The following is a 20,301-nucleotide window of genomic DNA, read 5'->3' as shown; positions in this document are numbered from 1 at the left end:
TTCTCATGATTCTTGGCTATCTCTATGGCTACAACTCTCTCATAATTACATTTAAAACAAAACTATATAGGGATTTTTTGTATAGTAATTTAAGTAATTGAAGCCAAGCATAAGAGTAGAAGCTTTTCAATGCAATGAAAAGCAATCTGTTTTCATTAATTAACTTTTTAGATAATTAATAAAAAAAAATATAAAGGATATTGAGTGGATACTCTTACTTATCAAAAAATAAATCAATTTGATTGATTCAACTTACAAGATTTTCAGAATATTGAAAGCATTCATCCTAAAGGAACAGAAACCACTAACCAAATCCGACCACAGACTTTGCAACAAGGTTTAAAAGAAGTACAATGAAGTATCAATGATTATTTGAAAAAGACAAGTAAATAAATAATTAACCCTAGACATGTTGCAACTTAATAATCCATTAAAAAATCTTTCTCCCTAATGAGTCGAGCTTGTCTAAACTCAGATTCATTGCACCATTAATATTTAGAAAATAAACATAAAAGGAGGTCAACTACGACCTAGGATAATAGTACGAGAAATCTTGCTAGTTGAATCATGGTAGAAATGGACAAAAGGATGGTCAACTTCCTAGGACAATACTATGAAAGTTTGCAACTTGGGGAAAGTAGAATAATGAGGAGAAAAATGCTATATAAACAAAGTTCGTACATCTGAAGTCATGGGGTCATCAATTTTAAGGATTGCAGTTTCATTAATTTAAAGTCCTAAATATCCATCACTTCTTTTCATATGCATTAATATGATCCTGTGGCTAATTTTTAAACTACAGCCAAAGGAATTTTCCAAACACCAAACGAACTAAAAGTAGCCAAACAAATCTCTCGAAAATATTTTTAGGCCAGGATGATTGAAGAGGACATCCTAGAGAGGAAGCTCCTTTTTCTTTGTTTTTTTCCTACTAGTTGATTTTCTCCCCTTTGAGTGCCTGCTCTTCTGTGCCATTATTGGCCACCCACCATCCTCGCTACCATGCTTCATTTCTCTGAGATATTCCATGGTGCTTTATGTCTCTATTCAGGACCGCCATTGACACCCTCATTGACAATGCTGCTTGATCATATCCCATAGCAAGCACTTGAGGATTGTCAAACATAGTATCTTGGGAGATTGCTATAGCTTGATATTAGAAATTTTATTCTACTAGATTTTATACTTGATTTTAGGAATTTGTTTACCATAGATATTTGAAGGTTAGGTTTGTTTGGTTGAATGTAGTATGAGATATGATAAAAGGTGATAACATGTCACATCTCATGTTTAGTTAGTGATGAAATAAGGTAAATTATCTCATCACTTATTTTATTATATGTTCATTAATCATAATATAAGATAAGTAGTGGAATATTATTTACATTTTTTTATATCATTTCTACATACAATATGTTAATCCAAAGTTAAGATATAAGATACACATATTCCATGTATAATAAATCTATTTATTTATATTGTAAAATAATATTAATATATGCATTATTTAATATATATATATAAATATAAGAGAAATTTATTTATTTTTAAATAGAAAATATTAGAATGCAAAATAATTTTTATTTTAAATATTGAAAAAAAAATATTCCATTTTATTTATTTCTTATTCATTTATAAACTAAATATAAACATAATATAATATATCTCATTAAATATGCAACCTTAACATATCATATTTATTGGATTTAATATCCAATGATATCATAACTTATTGGAAATCATATCTTAATATATATATATATATATATTTCCTATTCAAAATATGATATCTTAAGACGTATATATTCTATCATATCTTATCTTGTTAACCAAATGTAGCCTATTGTATATACTCCGTTTTTGGTATTATAATTTAAACTTTCCTTATATAAATTTTCTTCTCAATGTAAAAAGGTTTTATTTCTAAGAAAGAGATATAATTTTTTTATTTTTTGTTTTTTTGAGTATCTTTTATTTTGTCATAGTATCAAAGCCACGAAACAATCTTCAATAAAATCATAGCAAATATTATCTTGTTTCATGGATGAACTTAATCTTTGTTCATGGGATAACTAATATCTTAGTTTACATTCTTGATCATGAGTTTGAATCGAATTTGTGCATCTCAAGTAAGTGGTATACTTATGAGAAGTTTCGTGTTTAAAATGTTAGAAATCATAAATCTTGTCTATTAATTAATCGAATGGAAAAAAAAATTCTTGGGAATTTCAATTTCGTATGTTTGCAAAAGGAAAAGGCCTATGGGGACACTTGGATAGTTCTATTCCAAGGCTTCAAGATGATATTGATAAAGTGAAAATAGCACATTGGGATTCAAATGATGCCAAAAATAATTTATTGGATCTTGAGTTTTATAGATGCTCACATTGTCCTCAATTTGTGATATTTTCATTATGCCAAGATAAGTGTAGTTTGCAAGTTTTGGCTCAAATACAATGGAAACAAGGGTTAAAGTATACTAATTTTGGATTAACAAATGGAAGGAATGGTACACTCAATAAACTTTTTTAAAGATCAACAAATGATGCTATTCTAGTTTCTAGAAGTTATTGTATCCATAAATGAGCAATGAGAGCTTTAAATAGGTGATTTTTGGGGAAACTAATCGTTAGGCATAGTTTTAGGACAACTAGTTGACCAGGCGATTGACCACATTGCAAGTTGTTGAGGAAAATTAGCAATTGCAAGTAACCATTGGGTTGCATGCAACTCAATCGGGTAAGGACCAACAACCAATGCTTGATAGGTTAAGGTAAAACCTTAGCATTTGACCATTAGCCACTGCCAATTTGGATCACAACCCTCAACTAGTTGAATATTCTCTATACAATCTATTGAATCGATCAATCAATCGGTGCCCTCGGGAATTCTTTAATTTTTTTTTTAAAACATAACAATTTTAAGCTCAAATACTTAGTGAAACCAAATAGTATCACTCTATATAATTTTCAAAAAAATTTCAAGGGATAAAATATTAAGTTTGACTTGGTTTTCTTTATCATCAAATTTTTGAAAAGTTTAAGTTCAATTAAAAATGATTGGATGAGTTATTTTAAAAAGATTAGGTGTTTTTGAAAGAGCATGTATGCAATCCTAGTTAAAGCACCTCAATCATATATGAGATCGTAAAATTTGTTCAACCTTGATTCATGCTCAAAATATCTTTACTTCAAATTCTCATTTAAATTAGCTTGTTAATTTTAAACTTTTTAAACACACACGACACGTAAATAGATTTTCATCATTTACTTTGTAATCATGAAAATTAACCAAAATTAACCATGGAAAACCATGGGGTAACAATTTTGTGATCACTTGTCCTTTCATTACATTTGGCAACTAATAAGTAGCTAATTTATTCATTTTTTATTTTTAGCATTCTACTTGAACCTCTTTGACTCTAATTGGATTTATTCTTTGAATTATATGCTTTTTCTCTTTGATTTAGATGATTGCCATTATTATTTTATTACTCTTAAAATATTTTTGTTTTTGCTAGAATCTTCAAGTAGATTTATTAAGATTTTTATTGTTCTTAGGGCATGACCTATGGTTTTCCTAAATTCCCAAAAGAGTTTATCACTTGGCTTAAATTTAAATCTTCTTGTTTACGTATAAGAAACCTAGCAAAGTCATTCCAATTAGAAATTAGCTTTCCCATAAGACCTGAAATTTAAAATATTCTCCAAACTTGGTTCCATTTTATTTTATTCTCCTTAAGATCATGTTTGGTTCCCGAAAAATACTAATAGAAAAAAAAATCGTTAATATAACTATTATGCAACACTCTCAAAATATGAAAACTTGTCAATGACAATTGTAAATATATTTTATCAATCAATATAATTTTGTTATATTTATTATTTATTATATTATTTTTATTTACTATTAAAGGCTCCCTAAAGTAGAATGATAACTCTAAAAATAACTCCTAAGAATAAATGTTCCCCTCAATCAAGATTTGTATTTATTATTTACTATTTATTATATTATTATATTATTTTTTATCATCTCAAAAATAGGCTACAAAAATAGCCAATTGCTTTCAAACAATATTTCTAGCGAAAAAACAAAAATGAGAAACTATCGTAAACAAAATCCCTATATATATAGTCACACAACTTTCAAGTTAAGTATTAAGATTCCAACATTTTAAAAAAGTCTCACCAAACAATCTCAATAACTAAACCATTTTCCAACCATCAGTATTAGTCAAAACCAAAGAAAAGAACGAAGCAACCAACTAGTACTGAAAATATTTTAGACCATAATTATAAGGGACAATTGTGTTTTGGACCCATTTGGGCCCAAAAATTAAACTTTGGTCCATATAAGTTCATCATTTAAGCCCAACGCTCAGAGAAAGTGTGAAAATTGAGAATAATGATATGAATTTTTTATCTTTTCATAAATGACACTATATAAAAAAAATAGAAAAACATTAATTTAAATTTTATTCCTTTTGTAAACCTTAATGAAATTTAAATTTTATTCATTTTGTAAACCTCAATAAAATTCAATATAATTTAGTGTTTTGGAAAAAAAAAAGATCATTTTCCAAAAAAATAAAAATACATTATTATTATTATTATTATTTAAAAATCAAACATCTTGGAAAGTATATATTTTTAAAATTGTGTATATAAAAAATAACTAAAAATATGTCAAATTTATTTTTTAAAATTGATATATTTTTAAAATGTATTTTAAAAAAAATTAATTTTCTAAAAATAATAAATTTTTAGAATAATTATTAAAAAAAATTAAGATAAAAAAGTTTGCCAAATGATACAAAATAAGTTTGAAGGCTATATTTGTTTTTTCATATTTTATATCTTTCCCATCAATTATGTAACTTATATAGATCAAAACTTAATTTTTAGGCCCAACTGGGTTCAAAACACAATTATCCCTAATTATAATAATCAAAGAGTCTTCGAGGATAGTGCAAATTTTTATTACTCCATGGTTTCAAACTTTACAAAGAAACAGAAGGAATCAATAAGAAGTCAGAAATGGATCCAACCTCAAATTAAATACATCCCTACGATAAGAGGATGCTCAACTCCTGAAAATATGATCAACAGCCCAGAAGAACAACATTTGAACCCAAAGAAAAAAAAGAAAGATTATAAAAATTTGGTGAATGTAGAATCCTTGATGATGACCAGGAACTCATGATCAGCAGCTTTCTGATGAACACAAGAGTTGCTCCAGATAATCAGCTCCTAAGTCCTCTAAAACTAAAACATTCTGTGCCGGTCTTTCATCTTTGTCTTCTTTTCTCCCATTAGCTGATTTTTGCCCTACTGAGAGCCCGTTGTTTGGTGCCATTACTGGCGAGCCACCATCCTTGTGGCCATGCTTCATGTATCTAAGGGACTTCTCGACATACTCCACAGGAAAATTGAGGACGGCCATTGACCCCCTCATGGAAAATGCTGCTTGATCGTATGCTAAAGCAGCAGCCTCAGCAGTATCAAATGTACCAAGCCACACCCTCCTCCCTTGCCTATTTGAGTCCCTTATCTCCGCTGCAAACTTCCCCCATGGCCGCCTCCTTACACCTCTGTACGACTTTTCACTCTTGGATGTCGCCTCTTGGGCATTGGAACTCACCCCATGATCCTCCTTAACGACTGCAGATGATGCCCGCTCAGATGAGCCTGTAGCTCCCTCAGCCGGCATACAAAATGGTGTGATCATCTCATGATCTGAGGCATTTATGCCGAATGGAAGTGAATCATGGTTGAAAAGAGGCTCATCCCATGGAGAAAAATACTCCAGAGGATCAAATAGTGATGATTCAGGTGAGAATTCTGAAGTTCGGTATTCATGAAAGAAGAAGGAATCCATTGAATTGAAGACTATAAAACTATATACCATATAGTTTTGTGGCAAATGCTATCGGGTTATTTCTGTGTTGGTCCTGGTGATTGGTTACTGGATGATATTCGATTCAATACTCGAACTAGAGGAACGATTTAATAGAAAAGATTCCAAAACACCGGGATCAAATTAAAGAAAAGGTTTAGATTATTGGGCAAGTGGGAAGGTTTTTGCATTTGTTATATACAATGGAATAAATTACGGGGCCAAGTTTTTTGGGCGACTAATGCATATATGGGAATCAAATGAGGCATATCCGCAAGGTCCAAATCAAGTTGGATAAAGACATAAAGGTGATGAATTCATTTTTCCATGTCAGCATATCTTTTACTTTCATGCCAAGGTGGAACCCCTCTTTAGGGTTTTTTTTTTTTTTTTTCTAGTATTTAGAAAAGGGAAGCATGAAAATTGAAACAACTTCAAGAAATTTATAATCCAAGGTGAGTGCTAGTCATTTTACAAGTAACCTAGGTTACCTTCCACCATTTATATAATCATGTATAATAAATAATTTTGGCGACAGCTAGAAATTGGCTTTCAACTATTTTTGTTGACCCTTTACTTAAGGGTACGCAATCATTTTAAAATAAATAAATAGCATCGACTATGATGAAACTTATAAAAAATATACCTTAGGGCCATTTAATAGCTTCATTTGACCATAAAAGCAAATGACATCTAAACCTAATTGATTGAATCATCTTATAAACAGACAACAAAACGCTCTACAACCCTATCTATTTTTTCTTTATTATGACTGATAAATTAATAAATAAACAATTAACTTTAACTAAAACAATAGAATTTGTCTCTTACCTTTCTTGACCAACTCTCCCACCAATGTCAGCCATTGTCGTTATCCAGAATAAATAAAACTATAGTCGGTGATCGCTGGTCATCATCACCATAAATAAATAATAATAACATACATAAATACATACATACATATCATCTTAAACATTCAATCAAAAAGCATCATACTATTTCTGATAAAAAATTTGGATCATTGCACAGATCTTAAATATAAATTAAAACCTTCCATACACCCAATAAAAAGAAGAAAAACAAAAGAAAATAGTTGTATTGTTGAAGATCGAAGCACATATGGTGCAAAACTTGTGTGGTTCATCTACTTTACAAAGGGATGAATAGAGGGAGCAATTATAAGAAGAATGCATATATGGATGCAAACTTACCTTTTGTAAATTCTACCAAAGAGGATACGTAATCTTGATAATCATCATGGCTCACACAGATGAAGAAAAATCAACCAAAAGGGAAAAGAAAAGAACATGAAAGCTTGGAAAACATACGATTTTTTTTTTGTGAAGGTAAGAGGAGCTCCAAAGAATCAGCCCCTAAATCCTACGATACCATTTACATCCCGTGCTCTTGCATCCTATGCTTTATTATTTGAAACATCGTTTCAAAATATAACACTAGATTGTTTAAATAATTTTAAAATTCAATAATGGAATTAAAGAATAAAAAAAAAATGGCATCGTGGGGAGAAAGGAGATTCCAAAATTGGAGACACAATGTCTGCGCCTCGAAATTGAGAAGTGAAGTAACGTGGTGGGCCCCAAAGTTGGAGACACAATGTCTGCGCCTTTTAGCCTGGAGCCGTGCCGAACCAAGTCGTTTTTGGATTGGTTTGGCACCCGAATAGTTTGAGCTTGTGGTTGAGTGGGGCTTCTCGTATAAGTTTTAATGTACCATGGATTTACAGAGAGGCTGATTTGATATTTAGGACTTCTTTAATGTGAAGCTAGTTTATAATTGGCTTATTTGATAAAAAGTGTTTAAAATTAATCTCAAGTTTTTTAAAACTTATCAAGCTTAACAAAAAGTTTTCTTCTATTTTATTTTTTTAAGAAAAAAAAATATTAAAAAAAAAATTAATTTAATGGAGTTACATTATTTGAAAAAAAAATTCTTTTTTTTTTTAAAATATTTTCCAATTAATTTATAAAAAAACACTTTTCTAAATATAAATTAAATTGACATACTTTTGTAAATCGAATTTCCTTTTTTTTAATGAAATCATTTTTAATAAATTCTTTTAATAACTAAATAACTTTTCTTGAAAATTAAAACCAAATAAAAATGAATCAAATCATTCATTGAATATAAATTGAATTTTTTAGTTTGTAAATAAATTAATTAATTTTTTTTTGTAAATAAATAAATTGAAATCATGAATTCAAAATTATTTTTAATAACATTCTTTGAAATTTCTTAAAAACTAACATTTGAAATATTTTTTTTATTTAGTTTGATAAATCAATTTGCATAATTCCTTTGTCATATATTTTGTGCATTCTTATAATTTGATTTAATTATCATTTTTGTGTATATTAATTTGTGTCATTAATCTGGGTATTCATAATTAATTAATTAATTGTCATAATTCTCTTGATTCGTTGAGTAGAGATCGTAAGTGTACAGGCTTAAATGGGTTCTACGACTCACCACCATATATTCCCAATAGATAACCTAATCACCCAGATTTGGACTCGGTTTTTACAAACACGTCTTTTTCAAATAAGGAGTTATACAAGAATCAATCTACATTGGACGGATGGTCTATGGTTACAACTCTGACGATTAAATATAAGCAATCAATTATAATTAAAGTTATAACTTGGATGGATTGGTCTAATTGATAGCTAACTAAGCTCAACCCAAACTTAAAAATAATCAATCTAAATTCAATTCAATCCGATTTCTAACCCAAGATACTCATCCAACTTAATTTCTTTTTGCTTAGGTTGGTTTTAGATTGGTTGGGTTAGATTCGAGTTAGTGGGGTTAATCAAGTTGTATAATTTAAAATTCATTCATAATGTTTTTTTTTAAAAAAACATTTATATATATATATATATATATATAATAAATAGTAAAATAAAATTAAGATAGCATTAAAAAAGTATAAATAAATTTATATATTTTTCTAAACAAATGAAAAAGTATATGATATAATATAATTTGATATTTTTTCTTAATTTTTTTAAATGAATATTATTATATAAAATAATATATATTACAAATATCATAAAAACATTAAATCACATTCAAATTAAAATCAAGTTGTTTGAACCTTATCCTAATCCAACCCAAGTTGAACTTCGGTTTAAAAAACTAAACCCAAGTCCAATGTGACTATTGAATATTATTATTCAAACCCATTCAAATATTGAGTAGGATTCAAGCAAACTCAACCAAATTGCACCCTTAGTTATGGATAATATAGGTAATTGAAGCAATTGAATTTAACAAATAAAAAAAATGATAATTTCATTTTCATTGGTGATTTATTAAATACTAAAACATAAAGAATATAAAGTAATAAGAAATAAGGGGGTCGTTGAATAGCTTGGAAAGGCGTAGATGGTTAAAGAAAATAAAAGTAGATTATTAGCCTTGGGTGAAGGATATTTACTCTATGTTAATAGAATGAGAAGAATTAAATTTAACTTATTAGACTTTGCAATAAAAGAAAATAAAAATAATTAATTTTGAACAACGAAGAGTGATGAATCAAAATCCATAGTTGCTTTTAACAAGTCATACTAGAAGTTTTATGGACTATTAGTTGGTGTTTGAACAAAAATAAATAAATAATTAAATGTACTAATCATATTGGAACTTAATTAATCAACGAGAAAGGTATTAAAAGTTTCTTTCTTTTAAACAATTTAAAAATAGATAATAAAAAATGGTCAAGTATCTAAGAAAATACTATATTACAATTTTTTATAGGTAAAATAAATATATAAGAAACTACCATATTACTTCCAACTAATCTAAACTACCATATTACTTCTAACTAATCTTCCGCCTGATATATATTGTGCACCAAAATCCTTAAATTAACTTAACTTTTTAAAAAAATTGATAGTTTAACATGATATCATAACTTCATTGAGTAGGAAGTCATATGTGTGGTCCCAATTGCATATTTGTTTTCCAATTTATGATTATTTGATTACTGATCTATATCCTTTCAGGTGCAACACGTGTGGGTTTAAGACCACATGTGAGGAAAGATAATAAAAGGAAAATTGATAGTTTCATACCGACAAGATCATATTTGATTAAGGAAATATAATATAGGATAAGATAAAAGAATGAATAATATTGAATTAATAATTTTCCAATAATTTCTTCCTTTAGAATTACTCTACAACTTTGCCAACAAGTTTTGTTGCTTCCTCTGTCACTTGAATGCACACCTTCTATAAGGAAAGGGAATGTTGGGAAAGGTTGGTCTAGTGAATCCCTCTCCAACCTTCAAGTTAGTACTCAAAAAAAGGAGGAAAAGAAAAGAAAAAAAATGAGGAGAGAGGGTAGGAAGGCAACAAAGTAAATTTGTAGGGTTTCTTTTTCTAGTATTTAGCGGTGGTAAATATGAAAATTCAAAACCATTTTGGAAAATTTATAACCCAAACAAGTGCTTTTCATGTTGCAAGTGACCTTGGGTTACTATCCACCATTGCTAGTAAAAGGTAAATAAATACATAAATAAGAACTAGAAATTGTCTCCCAACTATGTTTGCTAACCCTTTGCTTTAAGGATTACAGTCACTAAAAATAAATAAATAACATCAACTATGATAAAACTCATTAAAAAAATATATCTTAGAGCCATTAAGAGTTCCATCTGACTGCAAAATTAAATCGCATTTAAACCATATTATTGAATCATCTCATAAGTGGATAACAAAATGCCCAATAATATCTTCTACATTTTCCCTTTCTTGAACCATAAATTAATAAATAAATAATTAGTATGAATCAAAATAATATAACTTGTCTTTTACCTTTCTTAATTGATTGACTCTCCAACAATATTAGTTGTTGTTATTATCCAAAATAAATAAAGTCATAATCGGTAATTGTTGGCCATCATATTCATGAACAAACAATAAAAACATACATGGATACATTCATATATACATAAATAATTTTTTCTAACATGATTATGTTAAACGTTTCATTAAAAAGCATCAAACTACATCCAGTCAAGTTTGTGATTGAATCATTTCACAAATCTTAAATATAAATTAAAATCTTTCAAACCTCTAATAAAAGCAAGAAGGAAAGAAAATGGTTGTCTTGAAAGTGCTTTAGACTAGGGTTGTTGAAGTCGAAGGACATATAGTGCAAAAATTTTGCAATCCATCTACTTTAAAAATAAATAAATAAATAAAAGGGAACAGTTATAAGAAGAATTCAGACCTCAACCTAAACTCACTTTTATAAGACTATCTAAGTGGATGCTTAATCAATCTTCAAAATCATGGCCAACACCGGAGAAAGAAAAATTAATCAAAATGGAAAAGAAAAAGGAAATAAAAGCTTTATTTGAAAAGTGCTTTCAAAAATAGTTTTAGAAAATCGTTCTTAATAACAATTTTTGAAATCATTCTTTAATATTTTGTAATATAAAAAACTATTTAGAAACTTAAAATGTTGTTATCTATTTTTTATGTTTTTATATATGTTTTAAAAATAATTTTTATAAATAGTCATTTATTTTTTGTCATCTATTATATTTGTATAATTATTTTTTTAAACAATCATTAGAAACACAAGTAGAAACAATAAAAAATAATTAAAGGATATTATATGAAAATATCATATTTTCTCTTTTCTGATTCCCATTAATTGTTTCTATTTTTTTAATTCAAAGGTGCTCCGAAAGTATTGGCTCTAGACCAATAATTCCATAACATTCCATCCTCTTGCCGGTTAAGTTTAATTATTCGAAGTATCATTTTACAATATAATATTTCTTTTAAATCATTTTTAATTCAATAGCAATGATGGAAAACATGAGTATGGTTGGGGACTACTTCTAAATATAATTTCCTATTCTTAATTATTCCCGTATATATAATAAGTAATTTTATTTTATAATAGTTTTTCTAGGTAATAAGATTATTTTATTTTCTATCATATTTTAGTAAGTTATTTAAGGTATATAATGTTTTTTATTCTTATTTTCAATTTAGAAAATGAATAAAATTAAATACATCATATTTTATTTAAAACTATCAATAACATATTTAATTTATTCATTTTCTAAAACTGAAAAAAAAAATTATATACCTTACATAATTGACTAAAATATGATAGAAAATAAAATTACCTTTTTACTTAGAAAAAACTATTTTATATATTAATAGAATATTATTTGTTTTATCCTTTTCCTAAATTGAACTGTTTGTAAAGATTATAGTAACACAAATTAAAAAATGCATAAATTTTAAATAAAATTATTTTTTATTTCTTTTTTCAAAAAATTATTTCATAAACAAATATTTTGAAAATAATCCACAAATTTTATTTTATTTTTATAATGAGAATAAGGATGTTTACTAATGGTTACACTAGAAAGATCGATGTCAATTAAAAAAGAGGTAAATTTCACTCAATTCCCTTTAAGTTTGGGTTAAATACACTTGGTCACTACAAGTTTGAAATTTCATCAAATATCTTCCTTATTTTGAATTAAAAGGGAGATTAGTGAAGATAATAAATGAGAAAGATAGGATAAGTATTTTATAAAATTTCAAATTAAAGGTGATTAATATATTTAATCCTAAATTTCAAGAGAGACGAGTGAAATTAATCCATTAAACAATGAAAAAGTGGGTTTTAACTCACTAATATGAAAATATATGAAAAAAGTACCCTCATTTTTTAAAATTAGTATTATCTTTATTCATTTGAAATATATGCAATTTTTAATGAGTCGTATAATTATCCCCTAAAATGGACCTCTTATTTGTCATATCATCAACAACAATAAACAACTAGACTTCTCCACGTAAATGTTTTCCTTCCTTTTAAATATGTTCTTTATTATTATTATTATTATTATTATTATCATTATAATTATTTGTGATTTTTTCTCTAAAAACAAATACTCCGTAAGAAAAGTTGAGAATTTTTGTCTCCATAAACAAGCATCCATAGCAAATGTGAGATAGTTTGAAGAGTGTAGACATTAAAAGTTGTGAAACCTTGGTGAACTGTAAATGAATTTGAGTTTTTCTAGGAATAAGATTTATGGTTTTTCTGGTAGTCTCTTTTGGATTTCTTTTATTAGGGCAAATTGAAGTTAATTTCAATAAGTTCAGTTGTTTGGGGCATTCTCTTTGTTTTTAGTTTCGCTTTCAATTCAAGAGATACAATTACAGATAAAAGGTAATATATTGTTGTTTTCAAAAGGTAGATGAGTTTAGTCACCTATGGAATGTTTGTTGATGGAGAGAAGGAAAAAAAAATCTTTATGGGGGAGTTTGTTTTCGGAGAAAAAAAAATCTAAACTTATTTAAAAGGAAGAAAAACATTTACGTGGAGGAGTCTAGTTATCAATTGGTGTTGATAACATGGTAAGTAAAATGAGCATTTTAAGAAATAATTATATGACTCATTAAAAAGTGCATGTATTTCAAATTATTTTTAAATAAATGAAGATAATACTTATTTAAAAAATTTGTGGTTCTTTTTTGTATATATTTTCATATTAGTGAGTTAAAACCCACTTTTCCCTTAAAAAAAAAAAATCATAGAATTGCAATTGGTTTCGATTCTAGCCTTTTTTAAAGAGGTTCATTAGTGTAGTTGGGCTACAATTATCATCTATGGTATTTAGTACAAATTTAGTTAGTTTAATTATACATACAATTAATGAGCCTAAAATGTTAGCAAGGGATTGCACACTCAAGGCAAATAAATCCTCAATAAATGCATATATTATAAGAAACATGAAAGAAAGCATGCATTCCACATTGGAATAGGCCAAAAAAAGCCCTAATACCTCGTTAGAAAACTCTAAGTCTCGCTCTACTATGGGAAAGCTAGCATTGGGAATAGTCGTAGCCATCACTCTTCTTATTATTTCATAACCTCATACTTTACCTTTTCTTTTCTTGTTCGTCTCTCTTTGCTACTTAATTCCTCTTCCATGGCTGCTAGTGATTCAATCATTATTATTCTCATCTCTAACCCTCTTCCCTCCACCATTGCTTCGCCATTACTCTTCACTACTCCTATATTGTATGAAGAATCCTTGTAAATTTTTAGCCTCAAGGAGTGCAACTTAGGACTATTATTCATTCTTGTTGTCATGTAAATAAATAAATAAGAGTCTATTTGCATATATTTCCTATTTTCAATTTTTAAAATTAGAAAATAATAACAATTTTTCTATAAGATATAAAAAAATTTATAAACTTATATTGAAAAAGCAATAGTTTTGAAAGCAATTTTAAAAAATACAGGTTTTAAAAAAATTACTACTTCAAATTTTAAAATTTTTAAAAATGATTTTTAAAGGTATAAAATAAATTTATACTTTTGGACAACATGTTGTATTTTTTTTTATAAAAATTTCTGATTTTAAAAACACAAGACTAGAACTATAGCTCAATGGACACTAAATAATTGTTAGAAATAGTCTCTTGCTTCCCTCGCTTCTTGTTGTAACCATTTGAATCATTCAAAAGAATAATAAAAAATAGTGACATCCATTAGGATAAAACTTAATGAAAAAAAAAAAAAACATGTTTGAGTCATTAGAAACTACATTTGATCACAAAATCAAACCCTATCTAAACCAAATTGCTTGAATAATCTTATAAATAAACAACATGTCCTTCCACAAACTCCTCAATTCTTTGTTCTTTTCTAACAAATAAATAAATAATAAGAACTAGAACCGTAAAGCTTGTCATCTGACCATTTTGATCGACTCTTCATTATTATTGATCACTGTCATCATTCAAAATAAATAAATAACACAAATCATAACATTAGAGTTGTTTCTTGCCTTTCTTGAGAGCTCTCCATCATTATCAAACCAAAACTGTAAAATTTGTCACCTGCCTACTCTTCATTATTGATCATTACAATCATTCAAAATAAATAAATAACACAAATCATAATATTAGAGTTTGTCTCTATCCTTTCTTGATGGACTCTATACTATCATTCATCACTATAGTAAGTGGCAAAACCAAAAAATGGAGTTTAGGGGACACAAATAGAAGAAATATTTCAGGAGGGGTAAAAAGTGGGGAGATTGTGGTATCTAGTTCAATGGAAAGCTTACTTTTCCATTGTACATGAGGTGAAAGGGTCCATCACACTATTTGATTTTATTTTTCAGGAGGGGCATACGCCCTCTTGGGCCTAAGCTAGGTCCACCAGTGATTATAGTCATAAAAAATGAATAAATAAATATTCAATCAAAGAATTATTCAAAACTCTCATAAAAGTCAAATTATATCCAAATTAAATTGATATCACGAAGAAATCTTATAAAAGCCAAACCACAATGAAATTTAATTGCCAAAGTATTCAATCTAAGAGCTACTAACAATTCTCATGAAGATCAAACTACATTTAAACTAAATTGGTGATGGAATGGTTCCACAAATGAGCAACTCCGAATAAAACTTTGACCCCCTCATGGAAAATGCTACTTGATCATGTGCTAAAGTATCAACTTCAACAATATCAAATGTACCAAATTGTGTATCTGTTTCTCAATGGATTATTTAGCGATCAAGAGGCTACTTGTGGTTTTTTTACTCCTAGTATGTTGATAGGTTGTTTTTCCATGTTATATCCTTGTTTTCATTTGTGTGATTGATTTTATTTATATTTGCATGATGATTTATTCTTAATAAATAATTAATCTAAAGAGACAAACTCAAATTTGATAATAAAGTATTAATTTGGGATTAATTTAGACACTACCTATTCACCTATGTTTTAGGTAGTTCTCCATTATATCAAGATTAGACATTAAATTTTTTTCAAACCCTATTTAGGGTTTCTTTTTCTAGTATTTAGCAAAGTGAAGCATGAAAATTGAAACAATTTTAGGAAATTTATAAACCAAGGAGAGTGGTTGTCATTTTGCAAGTAACCTAGGTTAATTTGGACTCATACATAAAGGCAAATAAATAATTGAGAACGATAAGCAAAAATTGGCTCTCACCTATTTTTGCTGACCCTTTACTTTAAGGGTTGCAATTATTTTAAAATAAATAAATAATATCAACTATGATGATCACTTTGCAAGTAACCTAGGTTACTAATTTTGACCATTGATATTGTCACACAAAGGCAAATAAATAATTAAGATTGATAGCTAAAAATTGGCTCTTACCTTTTTTTTGTTGACCATTTACTTCAAGGGTTGCAATAATTTTAAAATAAATAAATAACATCGACTATGATAAAACTTATTAAAAATATACATTAGAGCCATTAAGAGTTCCATTTGACCCTAAAAGGAATCGCATCTAAACTATATTGATGGAATCTCATAAACAGATAACAAAATACCCTACAATCCTTCCTGTTTTTCCCTCTTGTGACCAATAATTAATAAATAAATAATTAACTTTAATTAAAACAATATAACTTGTCTCCTACCTTTCTTGACTAACTCTCCCCCAATGTCAATGACTGTCGTTACCCAAAATAAATAAAACCATAGTCGGTGATAATTGATTATCATCATTATAAATTAATATAAAAAACATACAAATATATATATGTGTGTGTGTGTATGTCTTTCACGGTTGTTAACCAAAATAAATAAAACCTCCCTCAATATCAGTCACTGTCGTTACCCAAAATAAATAAAATCATAGTCGGTGATCATTGATTATCATCATTATAAATTAATAAAAAAAACATATATATATATATATGTGTGTGTGTGTGTGTGTGTGTCTTTCATGGTTGTTAACCAAAATAAATAAAACCATAGTCGGTGATCACTGATTATCATTATATATATAAATAATTTTTACTAACTCGATTAAATATTTAATTAAAAAGCATCAAAAGGCAATTTTTGAATCATTTCACAGATCTTAAATGTAAATTAAAACATTCCCAACACCCAATAAAAAAAAGGAAAAAAAGAAAAGAAAATGATTGTCTTACAAGCATTTAAAGCAGGGTTTTGAAAATCAAAGAATAATTTCATTGATATTAAATGTAAATTAAAACGTTCCCAACGTCCAATAAAATAAAAAATAAAAAATGCCAAAACGAAAAGAGAAGAATTGTCTTGCAAGTATTTTAGACGGGGTTTTTGAAAATCAAATAGATATTTTGTAGTTCATCTACTCGACAAAAAAATAAAAAGGAGCAATAAGAGATGTAGATGTAAACTCACCTTTATATCTCTACTAAAGAGGATGCTTAATCTTGAAAATCATGGTGAACAAGGAAGAAAAAAAAATTTTAAAGGTAAAGGAAATAACATGAAATGTTGGAAAATAATGATTTTTGTAGATGATTGACCAAGAATAAGAAGCACAGTACCGAAGGTAAGAGGAGGCCCAAAGACAAAGAAAAGGACCCTTAAATCCTATAATAGCGTAGCATCCGTGCTCTTGCATCTTGTCTTATAATAGATCATTGGAAATATCATTTTAAAATATAACACTAGATTATTTAAATGATTTTTAAATTCAATAATAGAATTAAAAAAGGGTATCGTGGGAGGAAAGGAGATTCCATACTTGGAGACAAAATGTCTGCGCCTCAAAATTGAGAAGCGAAGGTAATGGGGTGGGCCCCAAAGTTGGAGACACAATGTCTGCGTCTTTTAGAATGGATCCGTGCCGAACGACGTCGTTTTCCCCATGGTTTGGGCTTGTGATTGACACGTGCTTCTCTTTCAGTTGATATATATTATTTAGAGAGAGAGAGAGAGAGAGAGAGAGAGAGAGAGTGGGTGGTTTGTTGTTTAGGATTTGTTTAAGGTGAGATTAGTTTATTATTGGATTATTTTTTCTCCAAGACATCATATATATATATATATATATATATATATATATATATATATATATATATATATATATATATATATTGTTCTTGTTTTCTTTCTTAATTTTTTATTTTTGTTAGTGTTTTCTTTCTTTATTTTTTTTCTTTGTAGTAAAGAAAACTAAGTTATTACTATGCTCTCATTTATTTTTTTCATTTTTTTAACACTAATGCTATGTTTGATTTCCATAAAATTTGAGAAAAAAAAAAAATTTAAAGTCAATAAATTATTTTAATATACTACTTTAAATTCATTTAAATTATTTTAACTTATCAATATAAATGATTAAAATAATTTTAAAATATATAAATTTTAAATTTATTTTAATTATATTTGGTTTTCTTTAATATTTTTCATAAAAAAAATTAACATATTTTTCTTTAATATTTTTTGAAAACCAAACATACCTAAAGAAATTAAAAGATATAAACAAACAACATTTTCATTTTTTTCCTTTAAATTTTTTTCTCTCTTCCTCCATGGTATATAAATTTGAAATTTCATGCTGTCGTTGCTTATTATAAAAAGGGAGTAACAGGATAAACAATATAGTTCATATGATGTAAGAATTTTAAGGTTAAGTTTTCTATAAATGAAATTAAGCACAGTGCAATTGAGGTGCATTAATTAAAACTAAAAACTTAAATTGTTACATATTTTATAAAAAAAACTTAACCATAATTAAAAGAAGCATTTACACAACTAAACATAAATTTACTCAATATTAATGAGATTTATAAAATATTAGAGAACAAATATGTTCACTTTTCATTAAAAATGAGTTGATATTATTGATCGATAAATTATAAGTTCATTTACCTCATATATGTATACATCATATCATTATAAATAGATGAGGATGACACCAATCTTCTATATGCCCAATCATTATTTACAAAAAATAAATAAAATTTAACAAAATAACTAAGTAAATTTCAATATAGTTATAAGGAGAAATTAATCTTGCATATTGTATATATCCATCCTCATATTGATATCTCTCACTATTCTCATCTTGATAATGTGGGATAATCAATTGTTTGTAATTCTTGAGATAAAGATGAAGTTATGATGGTGAGAGAAAGGTTGAGCTACATCAGCAAAGTATTGGGCCCAATAGAAGCATTAATGCAAGAACAATAAATAAATAAAACATTTATATACAAACACGCAAGGTTTTAACATGATTCAACCAATTATGTCTACCACTAAAATGAGAGATAATATTTTATCATATAATAAAAGATATTATAGAGGATAAAAAAATACAATTATTGGATTTTGAAACATTCGATGTTTTCCTATGTGCAATTTTTATATTTTTATCGTAAACCATTTTCATCACGTCTCTCATTTTTTATTTCACCAAGAGTATATGCCCTTTCTCACAATCTTCACCCTACAAGTATAGTATATGTCGTTACTAGCATTTTAGCTCGGCCCGGCCCGTAGGCCCGGCCCGAGCTGGGCCGCGGGCCTCCTATTTACGGCCCGGCCCGCCTGTTGGAGACCCTTAAGTATAGTTTTCACAAGTCGACATCTCTATCATAACTTTTTTCCTTTATAACCTATGATATTTATAGTTTTACTTATTTTATAATAAATTTAATTACAATAACATATAAATTTAAGAAATATTTTATATAATATTCTTTAAGATAATAATTTAAAAAATGCTTGGATTGCTTAAAGAAAATGGAAGCAAAAAGTAAAAATAAATAAATAAATAAAACCATTCATCTTTGAATAAAGAAGAGTGATGAATCGAATTCCACGATTGATTGTTTTCTAATAAGTCATATCAAATCTCTACGAACTATTAGATGTTTGACCAAAAGTAAATAAATAATTAAATAAATGCACTAATTATATATATTGGAATTTAATTGATCAATGAGAAAGCTACTAAAATTTTTTTTCATTCAATTATATATTCAATAAAATACTATAATACATCTAGCAAAAGAAAATGTCGAATATGATTGATCTAGTGAATTCCTCTTTGATGGTTAAGTTTTGTATTCAAAATTGCATGAAAAAATATAGAGAGGAGAGACAAGGAAGATAATAAACATTATGATTAATAATCGATTTCACTCTTGTGTTAGCCTCAAACTAATTATCTAACCAATTAACGGAATCATTAACGCATAAATGGATTCTTCCTGGGATATGGAAACCATTAGTAGGTGCTTGTTTATGATTTCTATGTGATGACAACATCTTAGTTTATGCACAAGGATGGATAAAGGACGATACTAACGACATCTATTCATTCCTTTTATTATTATTATTATTATTATTATTATTATTATTGAAAAGTGAAGTATTTTCATTTTTCTAGAAAAATGAGCTTAAAAAATAGAATACAAATAACACATATAAGAAATAAATATTAATATGAATAAAACTTTATCTCATTTAAAATAAAATATTTTTTTAAAGAAGTACATAAATGTTTTATTATTTATTATGTATTATTATATGTGGATATATTTTTCTATTATAATAATTTGTTTTAT

At 27.3% G+C, this 20,301-nt stretch overlaps 1 protein-coding gene across 1 annotated transcript; it reads right to left on the bottom strand.

The window, feature by feature from the left end:
- Window positions 1-5,202: 5,202 nt before the first annotated feature.
- LOC100265232 (ethylene-response factor C3-like) lies at window positions 5,203-5,877 on the bottom strand. The gene has a single exon (XM_002264526.3). It carries the CDS (start codon window positions 5,875-5,877, stop codon window positions 5,203-5,205), a length of 675 nt encoding a protein of 224 aa, XP_002264562.3.
- Between the last annotated feature and the right edge of the window lie 14,424 nt (window positions 5,878-20,301).

This window comes from Vitis vinifera, chromosome 7 (genome assembly GCF_030704535.1).
Source record: "Vitis vinifera cultivar Pinot Noir 40024 chromosome 7, ASM3070453v1".
Lineage (NCBI taxonomy): Eukaryota > Viridiplantae > Streptophyta > Magnoliopsida > Vitales > Vitaceae > Vitis > Vitis vinifera.
The sequence above is the reverse complement of the archived record's forward strand: the minus strand, read 5'-3'. Positions and strand labels throughout refer to the sequence as shown.

Bases quoted from the DNA above. Each gene is read 5' to 3' on its own strand.
- LOC100265232 (XM_002264526.3), bottom strand. From the start codon at position 5,877: ATGGATTCCTTCTTCTTTCATGAATACCGAACTTCAGAATTCTCACCT.